At 36.8% G+C, this 23867-nt stretch overlaps 1 protein-coding gene and 1 long non-coding RNA gene across 16 annotated transcripts; one reads left to right on the top strand and one right to left on the bottom strand.

Annotated features, from left to right (window-relative positions):
• Positions 1-59: 59 nt before the first annotated feature.
• On the top strand, positions 60-9695 carry LOC113319521. Of its 14 annotated transcripts, none has more exons than XR_003345614.1 (12): positions 60-293; positions 661-787; positions 2156-2286; positions 2496-2656; positions 2790-2832; positions 3545-3625; positions 4093-4377; positions 4595-4684; positions 4839-4936; positions 5022-5177; positions 5310-5456; positions 6189-9695. It is a non-coding gene; the product is annotated as an uncharacterized LOC113319521 (long non-coding RNA). The 14 variants fall into 14 exon arrangements; XR_003345596.1 differs by having other exon boundaries at positions 4093-4497; XR_003345574.1 differs by adding an exon at positions 2955-3383 and having other exon boundaries at positions 2496-2620; positions 4093-4936.
• A 7477-nt stretch (positions 9696-17172) lies between these two features.
• Positions 17173-21096, bottom strand: LOC113319512 (probable LRR receptor-like serine/threonine-protein kinase At3g47570). Of its 2 annotated transcripts, none has more exons than XM_026567763.1 (3): positions 20969-21096; positions 18251-19187; positions 17173-18111 (listed from the first exon to the last, which is right to left on the bottom strand). In XM_026567763.1, exons 2-3 carry the CDS (start codon positions 19032-19034, stop codon positions 17699-17701), a joined length of 1197 nt encoding a protein of 398 aa, XP_026423548.1. In that variant the 5' UTR covers positions 19035-19187; positions 20969-21096; the 3' UTR covers positions 17173-17698. The 2 variants fall into 2 exon arrangements, with proteins under 2 accessions (XP_026423548.1, XP_026423543.1); XM_026567758.1 differs by having other exon boundaries at positions 18251-19457; positions 20969-20995.
• Between the last annotated feature and the right edge of the window lie 2771 nt (positions 21097-23867).

The following is a 23867-nucleotide window of genomic DNA, read 5'->3' as shown; positions in this document are numbered from 1 at the left end:
CATCAGTACATCGATCTAATGTTTTGAATCTAGTTTCTCTTCAAAAATAGGGCACCAGTTCTTTTCAGGTCTACTGAAGAACAATCTTCTTGAGACACCCTGAAATGAAGTAGGATGTGATACTGAGACTCGGCACAATCATCACAAAGGGTACAAAAACTGCACTCCTTTAGTTATCGGTGTTTCATCTTCGGAGTTAATTAAACAACCCAAAACAAAACCTTAGAGAAATTTTGAAGATGATGATGATTCATCAATGCTTGAGAAAGCCATAGATCGAAGATCAAAGGCAGGTATCCTATGTTAATTAAGTTGATTTTTAATAACTAAAGCTCAGTTTTTTAATAGTCTGTAGTTTTATTGGATTGATTAATGTTGGGTTTGATTAAAGTTTGGATTTTTATGATTTGGGTGCTGTTAATTTGGTCTTGTTTAGGCTAGTGGTTTACTGCTTTAAAGGGTTTTGGGATTTTTAATTTCGGGATTAGAGTGAATTGGGTTTTACTTTGTTTAGGTCACTGTTGAATGGTAGAGATTTTGTATGATTTGGCCAAGTTTATGTTTGGGGGTGTTCTCTTACTACCTGATGTGCCCCTGCATTTGACTGAAGATTTATTATGTAGTTCAATGTTTACTTTTTAATCCGTTTATGCAATATAGGTTCGAGTTTCAACAGAAGATATGGAAAAAGAAAGAGGTGCTGAGATTGGAATTTGATGGAGGAACTCGCAATGCCAATGGTCGGATGCAAAATGCACACTGGAATTTGATAATTGAAGGATCAAAGGTATTACTAAGTATTACTAATTCGCTGTATCATATACTTGTCTTGTTGCTTCTCTAGGATTAGGCTGTATCTACATATTTTTGCTCATAGTAGACACACATCAATCGGAATGGGTATGCATGTTGAGAAAAAATGGTCCTGAAATAAGTGTCGGATGATTACCAAAAGAAAATTGTTAGTACTCATAAATTAATTTCTTAACTGATCTCCACCGCATTTTTATAGAAGTAAATTCACGGACATGTATTCCTTTTTGTTTGCATGGGCATAAGTGCTTTGGTGCAACCTACAAGCATGTATGTGGTTATAGTTGTATCTCATGATCTGTGTAATATGGGTGCCTATTTTCTTCTATCTTGCTGTCATTCCATTTCTTATTTTCTTGGCCAAACATGCCGTTAAATCAATAAATTTCTTATTTTGCTGCGTTGGTGTCAATGGAGGTGATTCGAAAGATTCTACTCTAACGTTTGCATAGTTTGCAAATCCAGTAGCCTGCTATTTAAATCCAATGAGGTCCTTTGATCACAATAGTTTAAAAGAAGCAAAAACATCGTGCAAGTAGCTTGTGCTCCTAAGTAGGTTAAGTACCATAACACTTATAGATCCATGCATAAACGCCATAATTTGTACTCTCTATCTCAAGAAATTTTTGTATATAAACCAGTTCAATCAGATAGTTGAGACATCCCAACTCAAGAAATAGAAAGACAAAATCATATATACTATACTATTTTTACCAGTCTTAGCTGATTCGAGCTCAATACAATTTCTGAAAACACTCTATCTCTTCCCCTCTTCCGCCTCTCTCAAGAAAATTCGAACTCAACAATAAAAGTTTCTGTAATTTCTGCTTGATTTCTGAATCTAGTAGTTTTGTATGGATCAATTGTTATGATGTAGTTCTTCGAAGAGGTCTGAACTGAAAATAGTTGAAACAACAAATCTTTCCCAGTAGATATCTGGGATTTTTAATTCGTTGTTAAGAAAAGGGATGCTTCAAGTTGCCGTTTTAGTATTTCATCCATTGCTCGGGAGAGCTCCAAACAATCCATTGGTTCCTGTGTCAAAGCAATCCAAATCTTCTGTTAACTATCTTATTCTCTGAATCTTGAATGTTTCCTTTAAATTCACTAAAAAGCAAAAACCTCAATTTCGGTTTTTCTTCGTCCATTATATTTTTTTGCCAGATTCATTTGATTTCTATTTGGTTGGTTTTTATTTCGAGGGTCGTTGTTTTTGTTGTGAAATTTCAATTAAATTTTGTTGTTGATTATGGTATTACTATTGTGTGATACAGGAAATTCTGAAGATAGCTTAAGCAATATGTTTTATGAGAATTTCAATATTTATTGTGTTTCTATACAGCAAATAATTGGACAAACCAACAGAATCTATGGTCGATCCAGAAAGTACCAGAACTCAGCAATGGAACCATGCGAGTCAAGATCTCGAACTGGCTGCATTATCACTTCTCTCTTTGTTCCATATAAAAAACGGTTATAAATTTTCCTTTTGTTCCACCATTTATTTATTGTATTCAACTTCTGAGAATCAAGCATGAAATTGATATCCTCCAATGAGTTGTATAACTATAAACTCCTTCTAAGAAATACGGATCTCTTCAAGCATATAGTTGAAATTTTGGAACTAGCACAATATCAGACTCCACGACTTATATTTAGAATTTTGATATATTTTGTTGCAGGGATGTCCTTGAAAGATCAAGGATATGGCCTTCTTGCTCCTTATCATGGATGGGCACAAGGAAAGCTGTACATACAAGGGCTCAGGATGTATACCATTTCAACAAAGACACAATTCTTGAAAAAGGTGAATAAAGATGATAAGTTCAAATTTTATTGTGAGGTAATCCTCTCAAATATAATGGTAGCTTTGAAATTGGCTTTAGTTTTCTGAGTTACATCTAAGCCATATTTTTCATGTAAAGGGTATATGTCAATGATGCAAATAGATCTGTCTTTCTTGTGTTTTCTTGCAGAGGCCTCGACAAGAAGTTATTTGCAAGACTGTGTACATTCAAGGTAATTATGTTATAATAGTTCTGCTGTAGTTTTAACTTTCTTTTGTTTCTCTAAATCTTTTATATTAGATATTCATCTATGTTTCAGTATCTTTATTAAAGATTGGGTTATTAACTCTCCAGACTTGGTGAAACCGTATTGCTAATACTAGCTGATGCATTATTCTCATCTAAAGCGTACATACTCTGCCATGCTATCACCGTTGGTGTAGTGGTGGTATAAATATTTGACTGCTCACGACTACACTCTATTACAAGTTTCGGAATCTGATATTGGATCCCATTTTGGTATGAACTAGACAATAAGGGTGGTTCAGATTTTGTTTTGGTATGTAGGGAGAGAAATTTTATGCTCTGTATACTGGGGACTGACTGTTGTATTCGCTCCCAAGGTACAGTATCTCCAGAGATTCATTCTCAGTAGCTTTAGTGGGCCTGGCACGTTAAAGTGATAGATAAAAACATATAAGTGATAGATTCATGGCAATAGGTTGCTTCAACGGTTGCTTTAAAGAGCTTGACAGGAGGAAAAATGAGAAGCAATAAATTTCAGTAAGATCAAATTTAGAGAAAGCCATGTTCGTTTCTAATATTATATATTTACATTCTAAAATATTTCACTCTATGTTGAATTGAGATTAGCGATCTTAATGGTTTACGTTTAAAATGTGGTGGTATTTAAGCTTACCTTGGTTTTATATTATTAATTACAGGTGCCTGACATTGTTGGTGGCCATTTCTTGGAGACAGTGGAGCTGTGACAACCCGAAAAGTCTCTCTGCCTGAATTCAAAGGTGGGTCAATGAAATTTTCACTTAATTTGCTTCTTTGATCAAAAAAATACTGAAGAAAACAAAATTTGCCATGTTCCTCTATGTGAAATAGTGTTCATGGTGGGTTTGGAGTAGGTACTGAATCACATACCTGCACCCGAGTAATTAATGTCCAGGAAATTGGGGCAACCTATTTTTCTGTGAAGTTATCAGTCCTGGTACCTTAGTTCTTAATACACCAGGAAACGAATCATTAATGAACTTCCGTTCAGTGGGGTCTGGTTTATTTGGTAGTACAATTTGGTTGACATAATGCAATTATTGGAAGGACATACTAATGGGTTGTTGACAAGGCATTTGGGTGTCTTTGTCGAACCCGAAGTCGATCTTGGTTTTAGATTGTTTGAGCAAGGAGTCTTAATTGCTTTTACAGTTTTAGAGCAACTTTTTCTGGCATATTCTTAGTTTCTTTTTTGTGAATCTGACAGTGGTGAAGGCACCCCGTGTTGCTGCTACCATTGCTTAGCTGGATTGTGAAAATTCTGATAGAGAAGCTTATGTTTGTCAATGAAATTAGAGTTAATTTGTGCTATTGATGGAGGTGGTCGGCAGCCTTTGGACCAAGTGGCTGATGTCGATACACGAAGCCCTCTTAGTCAGGTGTCTCATCTTCGGTGTTCATGTACCTGGAGGCAATTGAGTCTGAACGATTCCCTGTGATATCCTGGATGATATAGCCATCAAGTACTTTGATGGTACACTGGCCATGTGAGGTTGGTCTTATCATCTGCTTTAAGTCTCTGCACCTAATAAGAAATACTAATCATCTTCTTTGTCTCAATAAGAGCATATTAGTGGATCGATTTGTCTCAAACTTTGAGACCTCACATTAGGTATTACTTATCTGACATGTCATCATTTTTTTACATCACGAATAAATTGCCAATATAATTTTAGTCTGTCTTAACATATCTTTTTTAATCTCTAAAGGTCGATAGATTATTTGGTCGGAAAACATGCAAACCGATCGACAAGGCCATGAAGAAGTTATAAATCCCAATCTTTGGTGGTGTCAATGCGGTAGTTTCACTAATGTGGTTGTTATTTTCCTTAATCCGGTCACTACTCAATTTAAAGTGCAGGGTATAACAAATATGTAATACAACTATCTCTATGCGTTTCACTGGTTTTGGATTTCTGATTCTGAAACAAGAAGTCTTAATTGTTTTTACAGTTTTAGAGCAATTTTGTGCTGGAAGATTCTTAGATTCTTTTTTGCGAATATAACAGTGCCATCCCAGATTTACTGGAGGAGATAACGAATCTTAAAAAGTAAGCCATCCCATCTTATTCTGCTGTTGTTTTATTAGCGTTTATCATGAATTTGGGGTTTTCTTATTGCATTGAAATTTGATAGGGCGAGAATCGAGACAGAGCTAATAAACTTGGAGAAGTTCAAAACCCTGATTCTGAACAACCAAATGAATTAGGCCTTTCTTCTATGTTGTGGCTCCTCTTGGTATTGTTGATCTTAGGCCAGAAAATGCAATGAGGATGTTGAAGTATCTTGGAGGTATGCCTGTTATAGAGTCACCGAATATTGATGGGTAAATTGTCTTAGATTTTTGGTATTCCAGTCGTAGGTGTTGAAGAGATGCTTAATTATACACACATTTTGTGCTAAGTGGTTGTTTAATTTTTGAAGGTCATGTGAAACATACACATTTTCTGAAGGGTTTGAATTATGCGTTACTGAACACAGTACTTAGTGAGATTACGAAACCAGACGATGGAGAGGAAGGCAGAGAAGTATCTAATCCAGTTTTTGGACTGAGCAGGCAAAAATCTGGAGGTGAGAATTTCGGTTGCTTAACTTCCAGTGTAGTACCATCCAAAGATTTGTGGGGTTTCGAGTCACTTAAACAGTTTAACATCTTTCTCCACGATTTGGTCCTTTTAGTTTTATTTTTAGAAACTATCCACAGTATATTTCGAATAACTAAAAGAGTTTGTTGTGCTATGATTGATAGTTAATTTTGAGATATCACCAATTAGTAACCATCACGGTACCAACAACCCAATTAACTCAAGCAAAGAAATACAGACACGGTGGAAGACATCTTTGCATTTTTGCCTAATTAGTGGGTTTTATTATGTAACAACCACAAGAAAATAAAGAACAGTATTACTGCTGCACTCTGCAGCCAGCAAATTTGTCAGAACCCGAGTGCTACATGGTTATCTCATAGCATAACAGTAGCTCCTTCATGGTTAAAATAAGAGAAAAAGGAGTTTTGACATGACCTATAGCAAGTTAGCTTAGAGAGATGATGCCACAATCAATACCAAGTACTAAAAGCCAACAAAGATCATATTATCAGCTTCAAATGGTGAGAAGTCAGAGGTTAGAGCCTTAGACCTTATCAACATTTTGGACATTATAAAGATACATCCATCTATTGACTAAAGCATACATTGCATCAAGCATTACTATCATCATATTACCTCAGTCTTGGCTTCATAAAAACAATTTTTTTTTTAACCTCAGTCTTCAGTCGCTATATTTTGAGTTTTTCTCTTTCAGATTTTTGGGGTAAAGCCGTAAAGGGAGGGGACAAGTTCAATCCGTGAGAATTTTCAGAAAAACTGACAGGTTTAGATCAATTGGTGTATCTCCTATTGACTGACATATTTACTGAAAAGTACGATTTTGCTGAACAGTAGATTTAGACAACGGTTTAAGAAAAGTTAACTTCTACGCAATGATTTCTCTTATTTGTAAGTTTAGTTTATACTTAATAGAGAAGTAGTGATGAACGTTGTTATTGGTCCAGTTGCATTTGCATGCGTAACCCAGTTTTTGGACTGAGTAGGCAAAAATTTGGTGAGAATTTCAGTTGCTTAATCTCTTAACTTTCAGTACCATCCCATGGGGTTCGGAGTCCCTTAATCAGTTTGACATCTTTCTTCCCGAGTTGGTCCTATTACTCTTTTAGGTACCAGTTTTTTTTCTTTTTTCCCTTCAATTTAATTTCATGCTTTTAGCTCGCGACAAGCTTATTCAGTGATTTTACGTTTGAGCTTAGAGTTGAAAAGCCTAGCAGTGAGTATAATGGGGCTAACTGGGTTTCATTTTACTTATGGATACTTTTAAACCTACTGCATACAGTTTGGTCATAGATTCAACTTTGGTTAAAGAGCAGTAAATCTAATTTCTATTTTTGTGTGTCTCTCTTTTAGATTTTTTGTTTTTAATTAGTCTTCAGATTTTTTTTTACCCTATTTGTTCTCAATTAGATAAGGCTAAATAGATGTACAAAAATAAGGGAGAGCCAGGATTCAATATCTTTGTAAAGCCTAAAGGGGTTGTTTCTACTGCAGTAGAATTGTTGCGCAACCAACATATACTGAAAAGAAAAGTGGCAGAAACAGATGGAGCGGTGTCTTCCGATGCAACATTAATTATGACTCCAACTGAATTGGGCTAATGTTTCTACATCTATATATACTGCTTTTTCAAGCATCTATTATTAGATGTATCAATACTAACTCAGTATCAGTTGGAAAAAGAAAAATGACACGCAAATGGGTAAGTTGATGTTCCCCGTTACTGTTATGGTCTTTTATGTGTGTGTTAGGGGCTGGGTAAGTCGGCGTTCTCCATTACTGTTATGGTCTTTTATGTGGAACAAGATAATAGCATTTCTCTGGGTAAGCTGACGTTCTCCATTACTAAAATCTCTATCCTACTTAATGGAGGTCCTATTGGATATTTTGGTGTCAGTAGCGGTCTATAACAGGGTGATCCCCTTTCTCACATATTATTTTTTCTTGCCGAAGACATTCTTAGCAGGAAGCTATCTCAGCTGATTAATAATGGTGGTATTCAACCTTATGCTTATAAGAAAAGGCATTTAACTTTCTCACCTTCTTTTTGCCGATGATATTTTTCATCTTTTGCAATGGTGGAACAAAAGTTTAGATAACTTGAGACAATTACTTGCTATTACCAAGTTTCTTCTGCTCAAGTGATTAATGCGGTCAAAAGTAAAGTTTTTGTTGATGGTACTAACAACAGATTGCTGCTTATATGGGAATGAGTCTGGCCAACTTTCCAGATAAATATTTGGGTGTTCTTTTGATGCCAGGAAAAGTGAAGTCTGAGCATGTATGGTGCTTGGTTGATTATCTTCATCAACGACTTGCTTCTTGGGTTGGTAAGCTTCTATCTTTTCAAGCTAGATTAACTCTAAAGCATGTTCTTAGTAGTATTCCCGTATAGAACATGTCCATTTATAAATGGCCAAAAAAGGTTATTTTGAAATGTGATAAGATTGTTGGAAACTTGATGGTGACTGCTAATTGGGATGAGGTGTGTACTCCACTAGATGAAGGAAGGTGGTTTAGGCATAACAAAATTTGAAGATCTGAATAAAGCTTTGTTAACGAAGCTTCTATGGAAAGTTCAAAATTCTGAAGCTGAATGGGCCAAATGTAAAGATGATAACAGATGGATTACTTATTAAAAGAAATCTTCAATTTGGACTGGTATAAAGTGGGTGATCAATGATTTGAACGAATATACAAGATGGATTGTAGGAGATGATAAAAACATTTCTATTTGGAACGATGTTTGGCTTCAAAACTATTTCTTCTTTATTTCCTAACAACTCTTTCATCAATCAAGTAGTAACATGAAAGTCAGTGAATTGATTGTCAATAGACAATGGATGATTCCCGAAATGGTTTTGGACTTCATTGATTTGGCTGATCTTCCTATTCTTCATCATGGGGAAGACAAAATGATCTGGTGTGGTAATTCCAAGGGTATATTTTCTGTTTCTAATGCTCTGGAGAAAATAAGATTTGTTATGCCAAAAGTTAGCCATTACAAGAAAATTTGGAGCTCTTATGTGCATCCTACAGTTGCCAGCAATGTATGGAAGATTGTTAGAGGGGCTATAGCTGATGACATGAACATGAAAAAGAGAGGCTTTAATATGCTGTCAAGATGCTTGTTCTGCCACAAAGAGGAAGACATAACTGATCATCTTTTATGGCATTGTGAAGTGTGAATTCAGTCAAGAAATTTGGAGATGGCTAGGAGGTATTTTTCCCTTCTTTATCTCTACTTCATTTACTGATATTTTCTCATTTAGTAAATATAAAAGTCCTGTGGTAAAAGAAATTTGGAGGATAGCTGCTTCCAAAACTCTTAAGAAACAGAGTTTTCTATGACAATGAGGTTCCTGATGTTTCTAGATTCAAACAGAAAGTATTACAGTTCATTCATGACTTTGAAACAAGACTGAAGGGTCTTATGTGGAATAACAGTTATGACATCTCTGTCCTTCAACATTTTGATATAAGGAAAAAGAAAATTGTAACATTATGAAGTGATTGAATGTAGATTTTCTCTCCCTGATGAAAACTCAATCCTAATCTGTTGTGATGTCGCTTCAAGAGATAACCCGGGTATGTCAGGTTATGGCTTTATGGTTAGGTATGCTGAATCTGGTGGATTGGGTTTGGCTACAAATCATCTAGCTGAGGTATTTGCAGTTATAAGAGAGCTTTGAATGGGCAGTTGATAATTAGCAGTACAGAGTGATTCTCCAAACTGACTGTAAAGCTACGGTGACTTCTTTCATGTGAAAGAATCTTCCTTGGATTGTTTGGTCAAGATGGGAAAGGATCTGCAATTTACTCCAGTTTGTCCCTTACCAAACATGTGTGCAAGGACATCTCTGCGGATTTCTTTGCCAAGAAAGGAGTTTCCTTAAACAAGGACAGATATTGCGCTTCTTTTCAAGAACTAATGAGTTGCTGAGACTTGAATTCCCGGATTTGACTTATCTCCGGTTTGCTTGACGTTGATCTCAGTTTAGTTTCTCTTTTGGGCTTTCTGGGTTTATTCTCTTATTTTTTAGTTTGTGGGCTTTGGACATGTTGTCTCTTCTTCTGCCCCTTGTTTTTGAACGATTTTTTGGGGACCATGATTTTTTTTTTTGGGACCATGGTTTTATTTTGGTTAAAGACATTAGAAGTAAATCTAAGTCACCCCTTGTCTAGATATTTATATTAATACCTAAATTACCCTCCTGAGTAATTTTGGGTGATGATTAGTTAGTGTAATGATTAGTGAGATGATTAAGTTAAAGATAATTAGTGAGATTAAAAAATCAGATGGATTTTTTTTTAAAGAATTAAAATTATTGAGAGATTAAAGTTAGAGAAGATGAAGAAGGAAAACATGAAAAACGATGGATTTTACCAATCACAACCGGAGGAAGGGTATTTGGGTACCCATGTATGCTTCAAACTTAGATAATGTTGGTTGAATTGCTCCAAACTTTTTTAAAAATGAAATTTTTTATGTAGATTTGGGCCAGTTCGGTTACCATATGTCAAGAACATGTAACGGAACACACCTGAAAGTGTAGTTCGGTTACGTTTTCCAAACACGAAGGTTACCGAACTCGCTCGTTAATGGAGGTTTTGGTCGTATAGTGTAATGCTCGGTTACCGAACTCGCTCGTTAACAGAGGTTTTGAACTTAACAATTTATTTGGGTACATCTTGTGTGTTCGGTTAGTTCGCAAACTTCAACGCAACCAAGTTCCCAACCGAACTGCAGGTTAAAAGTAACCTAGTGTTAGAAGTTCGGTTGGTTCGCAAACTTCAACATATTTTGCGAATCAATCGAACTGGGCTTATATATGCATATATGCAATTAGGCAAACGTTCGGTTACTACGAAATTTATTTCTTGGCGAATTAGGTAGAGTTCGGTTACGAAGTTTCAAAGGTAGAGTTCGCTTACAAAGAAAACTTAACATTTTTGCGAACGAACCGAACTTGTGGACTTCTCATTATTTTCGTAAACTAAAGTTTGGTGATATCCTTATTTTGCGAAGGAACCGAACTTATGGACTTGTGTTGTTCTAATACAAGGAGTTCGGTTAAAAGTATATTTTTGCGAATCAACCAAACTCTGAGTTCGGTTAAGAAAATATTAATTCGTGATAACCGAACTTTTCTCTGAAAAAAAAACTCTCCATTAAACCTCTCTGCAACTTCCATTTTCAACTCATTTTAATGATTACTTCTCATTTATTAAAAAAAAAACGAATGACAAGTAATGAGTTTGTGAGAATATCTTTGTTAATGTTTTAAATTAAGCTATATATATATATATAGTGGTGGTGGTGGTTGGTGGTGGTGGTAATCGGTGGTTGGTGGTGGTGATAATCAGAGGAGGTGGTGGTGGTAATCGGCGGTGGTGGGCGGTGATGGTGGTGGTAATCAGTGGTTGGTGGTGGTGATAATCGGAGGTGGTGGTGGTGGTAATCAGCGATGGTGGGAGGTGGTGGTGGTTGTGGTGGTAATCGGCGGTGGTGGTAATCGGTGGTTGGTGGTGGTGATAATCGGAGGTGGTGGTGGTGATAATCGGCAATGGTGGGAGGAGGTGGTGGTTATATATATATATATAGGTGGTTATTGAGTTGGTTTTAAATTAAATTAGGTTAAGAATAGGTTAGTCATTTCAATGTTTTAGGACACACTTTATAACTATAGAGAAGGTGGCCTAATAAAACCATGGTCCCCTCAGAAAAATCATGGTCCCTAAAAACTCGTTTTTGTTTTTCTGTTTTTGTTTCGGTATTTTCTTGTAGGTTCTCCCTGAACCTTTTCTGTTGAATTCTTTATTCAGTGAATGAAATTTTTGTGGTTTGTCTAAAACAAAATTCCATATGGAACAAGATTGAGATCAGTTCAAAGATTCGACTATCAACTCTGACAGCCAAGACATAATGTGTCATAGTAAAGAGTTGACGAGAGACTCTCAGCAGAAGTAGGTGGCGGATGTCAGGTGTTCAGGTTTATCAAGGCGTTTGTGTGCTAACTCTGTTCCCGACTCCTCTTTGCAGCTAGATTGAGCAGTTAAGCTGTGCATTCCCCGTTAATGAGATTTTGGACAATTCAAAATGTGGCGTCCAGTTGAACTGTGCTTCTTATGGTTTTGAAGTTAGGGTTTTGGTGGGAGGATAGGCTATTCTAAGACACAATTGTCTCATCATGTTCATGAATATTGGTTATGGAAATGCTGCAGAATTATTATCTTATTGGCCATGACTTTCAATATCTGCAAGTGTGTAGGTTTTAGTCATGGCACTTTGAAGGTGAACTCCTGGTAATACACAGGGCATATTATATTTTGCATCATTTTATGTATTACAAGTTAACTACATAGAGAGAGTCTAGAGACAGATGACGAAGGAAAAAAGCTAGACATACATGGATTATGAAAAGAAATCTTCATTGTTACATTTCAACACGAAGAAATTGGTTTTTTACCGCTTGTATGTCCACACTAACCTCATCCATGTTCTTTCTGTCCGAAGGTAACTCGGAAGAACATTTAACTCCAATTTGAATTATGGAAGCTGTTCGGATATATGGTTTTTTAAAAGAATTTTTTTTGTATATTTATATCAACAATTCAACCTTGGCCCAGTGGTTAAGTATTTTCGGCCTTGAGGGTGAGGTCTCAGGATCAAATCCCTCCCCTTACTGATTGGGTGTATATATATATATAACTATATATCATTAGTCAAAAACGTTTTTTACAGGTTTTAATTACGGTTTCAATTGTATTTATTTTGGCACAAATTACTTGACCGTTTTTGGATTGTTACACAAGATTTTATGGAGACAATTAAAACCAAAATTTATTTCCATTAATTTTGTCTTAATTGAGAAGGCTATAATAAGCCAGTTTTGAGAGGCAGAATGGTAAGAGTTTTCCATATACTGTTTTTGTGAATCAAAGAGACCAAGTTTTTTTGAGCAAGAATAAAAGAGTGAAAGTGATCGATTTCTCACTGTGTGCATGAGAGATCGACGAGAGTTTTTTCTCGGCTGTTTTATCCTGGGGACGTTGTGACAAAGAGAGACTGCTTGCACAAAACTCAAGGCAGAGCCAAGAAACGTCTTAAAGAGAGCGACCTGGTCGTGACTCAGCCGATACCTTGGATTTTGTGTTTAACCCTTGTTTTGCAGGTGTGAAATCGGTAACTGTTCCTACAATTTTAAGACGTATCTTTTTGCCATGGAACCTAAAAAGAAAACCGTTGCTGATATCAACAAGCCGTTCAAGTTTGAAGGACTTCATTTCAGAAGATGGAATCTAAAGTTGTTTTTCTATCTCAAACTGATGAAGTTGCACATGATGGTGACCTCAATCAAACCAGCTAATCCACAAGATGCAGAAGCTGCGAAAAAAGCAACTCCAGCCGCAACAACTGCAACTCCTCAACCAACTGAAGAACCTGTTGAAACCCAAATTGCTGAAGAAAAACAAAAAGCCTATGAAAAATGGATTGATAATGACTTTGATTGCAAAAACTATATTCCGAATGCTTTGTCTGACGATCTTTATGAATACTACTCCGCATTTGATACTGCTAAAGATGTGTGGGATGCCTTACAGAAAAAATATGACACCGAAGAAGCCGGATCGAAGAAATATGCTGTAAGCCGCTACCTGAGATATCAAATGGTGGATGAAAAATCAGTCGTTTCTCAGGCTCATGAACTTCAAACAATGAAAAAATATTGAATATTGAAAGTTTGATTTCTAAGAATTTTTCGTAGTTCTTTGCGTCATAAAACTAAGGAATTTTCTCTTGAAAGTTTGATTTCTAAGCTCAGGGTTGAAGAGGAAGCACGGAAACAAGACAGAAAGGAAGAGATTCTTATCGTTTCCAACAATTCTTATCTTGACATATGGTAACCGAACTACGCTTTCAGATGTGTTCGGTTACATGTTGTTGACATATGGTTAACCGAACTAGCCCAAATTTATATAAAAAATTTCATTTTTTTGAAAGTTTGGAGCAATTCAACCAACATTATCTAAGTTTGAAGCATACCTGGGTACCCAAATACCCTTCCTCCGGTTGTGGTTGGTAAAATCCATCGTTTTTCATGTTTTCCTTCTTCAGCTTCTCTAACTTTACTCTCTCAATAATTCTACTTCTTTAAAAAAAAAATCATCTGATTTTTTAATCTCACTAATTATCTTTAACTTAATCATCTCATTAATTATTACACTAACTATTATTAACACTAGCTAATCATCACCCAAAATTAATCAGGAGGGTAATTTAGGTATTAATATAAATATCTAGATAAGGGGTGACCTAGATTTACTTCTAATGTCTTTACCCAAAATAAAACCATGGTCCCCCAAGAAAAATCATGGTCCCCAAAAAATCGTTCCTCATTTATTTTTACTACTGCGAAGTTTGCCAAAGCCCACCTGTTTGTGTTCAAGTCCAGTTTATTGAGAGCCCACTAAAGAATACCAAACAGTAAATAAGCAATCAACTTAAGATCGCACATCATCATCAAACACAATATGTCAACCACATCAAAAGACGATATCTACGCACCAAGAGGAACTCACATCAAGAGAAATAGAATGCTACAACAACAAGAAAGAAAATCAAAAAAGAAAAGGAAAATATAAGTCCTTATAATAAGACCTTAATACAAGGAAACGAAATATATAACCACAGAAGAGAGGCATCCAACTGCGGCATGCACCCTAGTTCGCATACATTCAAGAGGCAAAAAGTAAGACCTATCGCACGTCACAGTCGGGGAAAACCTGGTAAGCATGACTCAAGGGAAAGCTACATCGATACTGGAACTTGAGTCTTGGAGATTTGGGGTGAGAAAAAACGAAAAATCCCATCCAGAAGAGGTGCCTTAAATTTTCTGTCTAAGCTTATCGCCTTAGATTGGAAGATCAAGGTGAGAAAGTCTCTCCTAAGGAGTGCAGAAACTCGATCAGGTAGCCGAGGTACACGGTTGAGTCAAGAGTGCCCGGGACGTCTGCAGCGTACCTTGCCACTCTTGACAAGTCCTGACTATGATGCACTCAGTCCGAAGAAACCCTACTTAGGGTGCGGTCTCGTAACCATAAACCATATTGGTGGAGGGATAAGAAACTGCGAAATCAACTGGTTGTTGTTTTACCGGATCGGAGGATCCAACCTTAACCCGGTTGAGGTAAGCTTCCTTAAAGGGGCAACCAGGGGGAAGATAAGGACGACACCCTCCATTAGGGAGCTGAATTGTGTCAAAAGACGGTAATGTCATGGGGCTTATACTCAAGGGAGTACTTAGGGCTGTCGCATTGTCGCATCAATATATCCTGAAGAGGTAATAATATAAGAATAAGATAAGGCGAGATCAATGGGTCAGTACATTACGGTGTAAAGACTTCATGCGATTTCGTCGCAAAGAGCAAAGAAATCTTTAGGCAAAATAAGACCTTTAATTAGGAAGGCAAAATAAGACCTCATGAGAAAAATAGAACACAAGTTAATATTGTTTTGCAGGAATTGATAAAGAGCGGATAGATTGCGAAGAAGATCGCATAATAAATGTGATTGAGGCAAAGCCAAAGAAATAAGGAAGAGAAGAAACAATAAGTACGCGAAGATGAACGCTTGTACTAAAGACAATGCCAAAGAAATGAAGAATGGAAGCAATTTGAAGTGACATCAACATTAGTGCGGTAAAATAAGCTAAGTAACACCAACATTATCTATACATTGCATCAACAATAGATAAGCATTCTCATCATATAAGCATCGCATAAGTATTTCATGACATAAGCATCGCATACACATTTCATGGCATAAGAATCGCATACACATTTCATCGCACAAGTATTTTCGCTCAATTATTTCCCATAAGGCAGATGCAAGATAAGAGTAAAGGGAAGAGGCAGAGCCATTATACCGCATGAGGCATTATCTCGCTCATCCGACACTTTCTCAAGGATTCTCCCCTCATAGATAAAGAACAGAGACAACTATGGATTATCAAGAAAACATTTTTTGATCTTTATCTTCTCGGTCAGAATTATTTCCAAAGAAGAAGCTCATTCATGAATAACAAGAATTCTCACCAACAATGGAGTAAGCGAAATAGAAGACATGTCATAGAAACCACATACAATAGTTCATCAATAACCAATGAAACATCATCTTTGCAAGATCAAACACACTCAAGTTCAACATCATCTCAACTACTCCAACGCCGAGTATGCAGAGGCAAAATCGAAAGCAATGAATCATTCCATGAAGAACTTGTGATCAACAACAACAATAATTTCGCATGATTAGTTCGCAATACTTCTTATTCATATTCAAGGACAGATACTTCTTATATTTCGAGGATTAGTACTTCTTATACTTCTTCAAGGATACTTCATACTTCGCATACTTCAAGAAATGATACTTCATATATACTTCTCAAAGATTCGGAACTTCACAAAAGAATAGAGGAAAGTACGTAATTTTCAAGAAAAGTATTCTTTCGCGTAGTTCCTTCATCAACAAAGATCAAAGACTACTACAACAACGGATTTTTTCTTAAAGATCGCTCTTCAAGCAATATTAAAGAAAAAAGAGGCAAAATGTAGGGGCGAAATATCGCGCCTCTTAATTTTATGCGAAGTTGTCACTTCATTACCAAGCGAAGCCGACCGCGCAAAGGATATTAAAGATTACATCACAAAGTCACACTAAAAGCATGAAGAGTCGTGCGACAATGAAGAGCACGTGCGAGAACAACCAACGTGAGTGTGCGAGAATAACGCACGCCAGATCCAGAAATAGGGGAAATATTAGCTGTACCCCACTACACGTTAGCTGTCATCCACTATGTAAACACCTATATAAAGAGAAAGGCAGGAGAGATAAATGGAGGACACATCTTTGTAGGGAGAGACACATTTTGTACAGAGAGACTTTATTTTCTTACCATCTGCTTCCCCAAAAACTAGATCTAGAGCTCCAAATACCCATTAATGGAGATTCTAAATGTAACATTCATGTAATCCCAACAATCATAGTGAAGAACCATGGATGTAGATCACAATGATCGAACCATATAAAAAATCCTTGTGTCCATTTTACAATTTTAGCACTTTTATCATCAATTTTACAAGAAATATGTTTAGATCTATAGAAATCATTAAGGGGTGTTAGTTGTGGGATTTCCTACAACTACACAAATACAATATGAAGTTTCTTGTTTACTAATGTCGTGAATTAGATTTTGTGTTTCTTTCTCTAATAGTGGTTCCTGAGTAGGTTGGAGAGTTGGACAAACAAGCCAAAGTTAGTGTTTCATCTGCATTGCAGTGAATTCTCAACCAGTTTCTTGTTTTACAAACTTGACTAGTGGTAATATAGTAACAGTTGACAACTGAATCAACTTAGAAACCAACTAATATAGTACAATTGAACTCAGGTCACTCACCGGCGGAGTCAGGATTTAAATTTTGGAGGGGGCAACATAAATTAGCTTGTAAAAATAAAATCATTTATAATCGAATGCAAGCCAAATATTTTTGCGATTTTTTCTTTTAATATATATACACAAATAAGGAGTCATTTATGGAATATATATATTTTTGATCCAAAGGGAAAGGGAAGCTTTATTAAGAGATAAAAGGATATACAAAGATATCTACCGGTGGTTGAACAAAAAGAAAAGAAAACATCAAAACTTACAAGAAAATAGAATTTCAGTTACACATTACTGTATTTGAAGAGTTCAAATGAACCCGATGTCCTACTGCAGCAGCCCATGCCAATATTAACGACTTCGCATCATAGATAAGATCGTCGTCAGTTTTGTAAAGATATTGTTCCTCAAATCTTCTACAGCTCCTTTCTTTCCAGATGGTGCTAAAAATGGCCGCTGGAATTAAACCCCAAATTTATGGAATATATGTGTAGTTGTACATAAGATTTTGAAAATCTTGGGGTGGCCATGACCATCCACAAGCAACATGTGGCTCCGCCAGGTACTGATATTATCACCCAATGACTTTACCACCGTAGTACAATAACACTGGCATAATTTGCATCATTTTATGCATTACGAGTTTACGGAGGGAAATACTAGTGAAAGATAAAGATGGAAAAGGGTTAGACTCTAATACAGAACATTCATATTGATTATTAGCTAGAGCGAATACATGGATTATCAAAAGGGTTCTTGTTCCTTACACTCCAACCCGAAGAAATTGGTTTTTTACTGCTTGTACATCCACGTTAACCTCATGCATGTTGTTTCTATCTGAAGGTAACTCAGACGAACATTTAACTCCAATCTGAATTATGGAAGCTAAAATCCGTCTCATTGTATCTCTTGTTATGTGTATTTTTTCGTTCCGCAATGTATCGTAATTGATAATTTTAGCATTATTAAGACCTTCCGTCAATTCCAACAACAAACGTGAGTCAATAATTTCCTCAATGCGCTCTGGTAACTCATGCATCTTAGAGTAGTTATGAATGTTTAGACCATTCGTAAACATATCATCAGTGGGTCGTTTTCCTGTAAACATCTCAAGCAAAAGGATCCCAAAACTATAAACATCACCTTTTGTAGAAACTTGGCCACCCAATCCGTATTCTGCATAAACCAAACAAAAGATTAGACTCCAAGTATTATATTACAGGATATAATTATTTCTAAGTAAAGTAGTGAACTACTTTCATTTAATAACAGTAATAATAAATTGGTAATTACTAATTTGGAAAAAAATTCTTACCAGGAGAGACATAGCCTATGGATCCCATTATTGCCATTGAGGATGCATTCTGCTCATTCAGTGAACGAGAATAACTGGAGGGAGAAGATAAGAACTTAGCCAATCCAAAATCACCCACATGTGCAGTTAAATCATCATCAAGAAGGATATTGCTTGGTTTCAGATCACAGTGAACAATTGGAGGTTGACAATCATGGTGAAGATAATTTAGTGCAGAAGCAACATCAATTGCAATGCTCAATCTTTTTTCCAGGTTCAAAATCCTCAGCTGCTGCTGATCGTTGTTAGTCGTGGCACCCATTGTCGGGTGCAACCAATTCCTTAAACTCCCCTTAGCCATGAACTCAAAAACCAGAGCGTTGAAAGGATTACCTTGATAATCAGTACTGGAGCAACAAGTTATGATCTTTAGTAAGTTTCTATGTCGAACTTTCTGTAGGGCAAGACATTCGGCCATGAAACTGTTGGTTGCACCTCTTTGCTGAAGGTGTAGAACAACCTTTACTGCAACCGGTTTGGATTCATCTTGTTGAAGAATAATACCCTTATATACAGAACCAAAACTTCCCACACCAAGCAAGTTGGAAGAATCATTAAATCCGTTGGTAGCTTTAAATAGTTGACTGTAAGAAACCCCTTCAAGCTGATTATCCACGTCGATAGACGTCGAATGTGATATGAATTTAGACCTTCTTCTCCAATAAAGAGTGACAAAAAACAGAATCAAAGTTGAAAACAATAAAGCTGCAATAACTATGATGATAACTATAACTTCGATTGGCATTGATTTCTTCTGTTTCCAAATCCGTATGGGGATTTATTGGGACAGAGCAACTCGGGAACTTCAAGTCAGGTATACCACCGCAAAGCTTACTATTTCCTTCAACCGAAAATGCACTGATGTTCTTAAAGACTCCGCCTTTGGGCACTTCTCCCTCTGGATTATTATAAGATAAAGACAATTCGATGAGCGCTAAATTTTCTAACCCTTTCGGTAGTATACCAGACAAATTATTATGGGAAAGATTTAATTTTTCAAGACCGTTTAACAAAGTGATGTCTGGAGGAATAATTCCTTGAAAGAAGTTATTCTGCAAATTCAGATTTGTTAAGCATAAACACTTGGAGATGGTACGTGGGATTTCACCAGATAATTTGTTTCCCGACAGGTCCAACCCCGCAAGAGCTTCCAAGTTACCTACTACCACTGGTAGTGCACCGGTTAATAAGTTATTAGCTAAGTTTAGAACAATTGATAAAGAGGGAAGTTCAAAAACTTGTTTCGGTATACTGCCCCTTAATTTGTTGGCGCGTAGGGCCAAGACTTGCAAAGATTTACAATTTCCTAGACTTGATGGAATTAAACCTGTCAAGTGATTGTCTTCCAGAATGAGGTATTTGAGTTAGGGCTGAACATGGTTTCGGTTTTTCGCTGGAACCGGACCAAATCAGACCAATTAGGAAGAAACCAAACCGAACCATTTATTAATGGATTGGTTACGGTGTAGAAAGTGGAAAACCGATAATGTTGGTTTTGGTTTGGTTTGACCTCTAAAACCGAACCAAAAACCATTTGAAAACCGATTAATTTTTAAACTTAGTTTCTACCTTTAATTTACAAGTATTAGATTCTACCCATTGATTTAGAGGATAAATAGAAACCCTAAATTTAATATTTCATTATGATACTCTCCCTCTTTCTCTTTCTCCTTCTCTCGGTCGCCTCCCTTCTCCACCCCCAACTACAGCCGCTGCTACTCGACTTTTTTCTTCCCGTCTTCCTTCTTTTTTATTTGTCAATAACTGAATTAAGATATATTATATATCTTCTTTTGATCTCTAGAATTATAGTAAGCTTTAAATATTCTTGATATTTTTTGTATTTTTTTTGTCTGTAAATTTGTGTAAACCAATATTATCGGCAACTACGATTTTTTTATCTGTAGATTTGTGTTTTTTTTTTTTTGGTTTGACATAATTATTGGTTAACCAAAAACCACTGGGACAAACCGAAACCAACTGGAACCATTTGGAAATCAAACCAATGGTTAATGGATTGGTTTGGTTTAAATTTTTAGAAACCAATAGTATTGGTTTCGGTTTTGGTTTGGCTAGAAACCGAACCAAAACCGACCATGAACAGCCCTAATTTGAGTTGTGTTAAGTTACCGAAAGAGGAAGGGATTGAACCGGATAATTTGTTAGATCGAAAGTCCAATCTTCCCAAATTTCGGAGGTTCCCAATACCTGGAGGAATATTTCCTGATATCTGATTATTTTGGAAATCTAGTGTACCAAGGTTTGTTGTGAAATTGGCTGTAGAGCTAGGTAATACTCCACCGAAATTGTTAGTTCCTGCAAGCAGAGTCTCCAAATTGGGACATTTGGTTAGGGAAATGAGGGAATTCAGATCGTTAGCTTTTCCATACCCAAGATTATTTTCTCCCCAAAGTAAGAATCTTAGACTTTTTAAGTTACCAAGATCATAAGGGACTGATCCCACAAAATTGTTGCTTTGCAATTCTAACGCTACAAGTTGGGACATATTGGAAAATGAACTTGGAATGGTTCCAGTGAAATTGTTACTTGTAACCGAAAAAGAGATGAGATTTGGATGTGTGACAGCAATATCAAAAGGGATATTACCATGGAGTTGATTATACATGAATGAAAGCTCTATAAATGATGAGAGATTGTAGAGTGAAGAAGGGACAATACCTGATAACCTATTCGAAGTTAGATCCAGAATGTTTAAGCTTGTTAGCTGGCTCAGAGAGTTTGGGATTCTTCCCTCCAAATTGTTATAACCAAGATGAAGATCAGTAAGAGATGATGAAAGGTTTCCTAAAGAAGCTGGGATCTCCCCTGAAAGATTATTACTATCAAGCCGAATGATTTTTAGATTAGATAAACAACCTAATTCATTTGGAATTCTTCCCACAAGCTTATTTTTAGAAACATCAAGGTACATGAAATTGGTCAATGAGTGAAAAATATTGGCTGGAATTCCCCCCTCCAAAGAATTGTACGAAAGCTCCAACCATTTTAATTGAAAGAGACGACCAATTTGCTGGCGGATTTCTCCATTTAAACTGTTGTCGTGGAGAGTGAGTTCCTTTAAGAAGCTAAGGTTTCCAATGTGAGGAGAGATGGAACCTACCAATCTTTGGGAATTAAGATCTAACCCGGTGACTCTACTACGACTACATGTAACACCTTTCCACTCGCAAAAATGAAGAGAATTATTCTTATCGTTCCAGGAACTCAATATTCCGAGTGATCTTGAGTTATTTCATTCTTGAAAGCAAGTAACGCCATACAGTCATTGGCTTCGTTATCCCTAATCGCAGCAACGCAATTAATATCTGTGGACATGTACGAGATGATGAGAATAAGTCTACATAATAGTAATACTACGGTACTGAACTTGAGATTGAGCAGCTGTGGTAATAACTTCATCTTTGTAACATGAACTTGTAACATGAACAAATTTAGAACTTTAAAAATTGGCAAAGAATTTGCAACAAATAAGAAAGAAGGTTTAAGTTAGTCGGATTACTTAGTTGTCTCCATTAACTGGATTTTATAAGTTAATGTTGCCTCATGAATCTATAAGGAAGTGTGTATACGTTCAAACATGGGGCATCATTTGAAGTCTTTGTGATGATTGAATTTAAGTAGACCCACTAAAACTAGTCTTTGTGATGATTGAATTTAGTAGTGCCTAAAAAGAGTGTTATGGACGCCTAATCAAATAAAAAGAGTGTTGTAGACGTTCGCATTAACAGTAAAAGTGCACTCATGAAGACTAAAGTCTCTAAGTTCATCATTAGCAGTTTCGGTGGAGTAATTGTGGGCCAGACACCTTGAACCCCCCACTACTACTAGTACTACTTGACTAGACATTGCTGTCAATTCAATCTAGTCAATTTTCTATGTTTTTGGCGGCCTGAACTGGAAATCTAGAAAAGACTATTGGATACGTTCATTGTAAAGCGCCCCTTAATGGGAAACTGAAATAACAAAGAAACGGAACTTGCCTTTGCGCGTTGAGATGTATTTTTTTCTTTTTGAAGCATATGATTATTGAAGTTAGGACGAAATTACATGGGTACGTTGTACCGAATCTGCCATTACAATAGGACTAATATATGGTGGTGTTATATGATCTCAGATGGTTGTCGATGGGTTTGCTATTGCGTCGTCGTCCGTCGTTTTGTTTGCTAGTCCATCTGTCGCCTGATTTTCTTCCTTGTAATTGAGCTTTATGGTGCAATGTGGAATTAGGGTCATTCTAGATTTGATTTCTGATATCATTTTGATTAAGAACCAAGGTGGTTCGGTTGTTGAGGGTAAAAATCTCATAAGGTTTTCCGAATCCGTTTCAAATAGCACCTTTGGCCATTCGCGATCTGTAGCCGATCTTGACGCGATAAGCATGGTCCAAGTTTCGGCAGTGGTTATCCCTAGAGGTTGTGTGATTGCTAAGATTGTGATAGCTTTGTCGTTTCTGCATATAATACCCGCTCCTGCAAGACCCGGTTGATCTCTAGCCGCCCATCCGTGTTGATTTTGATCCAGTCTTCGTGAGGTTTTCTCCATCCCGCTAATATTGTGGTTGAGTTTGGGATCCTGTGAGCGAGGTTTGTAGATAATTCCATACCAGGTAGCACCAGTGGGAGGTTGTGTTGAGCCCATGTATATTCCTGCTAAAGTTTGATAGCCGTTTGCATTATGGTTGTTGGGTTTGTTTGCTTTTCGTTATATACAACATCATTTCTGGCTAACAAAAGGACCGGAAAAGAGAAAACAAAATTTTGTAGTGGCTTAATTTCGAGTTTTTGTTTGAATGAGCTGGGTTATAGTTGTTTGACGGTTTACGGATGTAGGTATGCCTTGAAGGGTGTTTTGTGGAGTGGACATTCGGGGGAGTAGGAGGTTCCACGAATCTGTAGCGATCGAACAATGTAGTAGGATGTGTGTTGCTGTTTCAGGATCTGAATTGTATTGGGGACATAGGTTCGAGTTGGTAAGGTGGATCCGATTAAGGATTTGGAGGGTTGGTAGCCCCTCGTTAGTGCTTTCCACAAGAAAAATGTACTTTTGGTGGACATGGTAATGTCCATAGGTAGTAGGATGGTGGTAGTGGGTGGTGTTGCAGCAAATCTGAAGTTTCTGTTAGGTATTTGTATCATGAAGCCGTTGTGTATTTTCCTGATTTTGTGAAAGGCCATATTATTTTATCTGGCAGGTTCTCGCGTGGCAGGAGAAGGTTGAGGATTCTGTGCACTGTGGGTGGGGGAAGGATATTCAGTTTTTCAGACGTGGTTGAAGGGTCAATGATATCAGCGACTGATTGTATGGGGTAGCAGAGTGGAGGGCCAATGTTATTTTCAAAATATGGGATCCAATTTGCTTGAATCAGGATATTTGAATTTGGCTTCTCATGGATATTCCAGATTCTCTTCATAAAGAAGGCCTTATTATGCTCTTTGCTGCTGCCAATTCAAATAGAATGGTGGTTTTATACATTGAAACTAATCCCCGCAAGTGTTGCGTTGTTGTCGGTTGATTAATGCCTTGGTAGTTCCATGCCAAGAGGGTTGGAAGCTAGCAG

This window comes from Papaver somniferum, chromosome 1, assembly GCF_003573695.1.
Source record: "Papaver somniferum cultivar HN1 chromosome 1, ASM357369v1, whole genome shotgun sequence".
Taxonomy (NCBI): domain Eukaryota; kingdom Viridiplantae; phylum Streptophyta; class Magnoliopsida; order Ranunculales; family Papaveraceae; genus Papaver; species Papaver somniferum.
This window is presented reverse-complemented; position numbering and strand designations above follow the sequence as displayed.

Excerpts from the sequence above, each read along its gene's own strand:
- LOC113319512 (XM_026567763.1), bottom strand. The coding sequence starts at position 19,034 with ATGCCAATCGAAGTTATAGTTATCATCATAGTTATTGCAGCTTTATTG. Across the intron at positions 18,112-18,250 it reads CATAGGCTATGTCTCTCCTG|AATACGGATTGGGTGGCCAA; the intron begins GTAAGAATTTTT and ends TGGTTTATGCAG.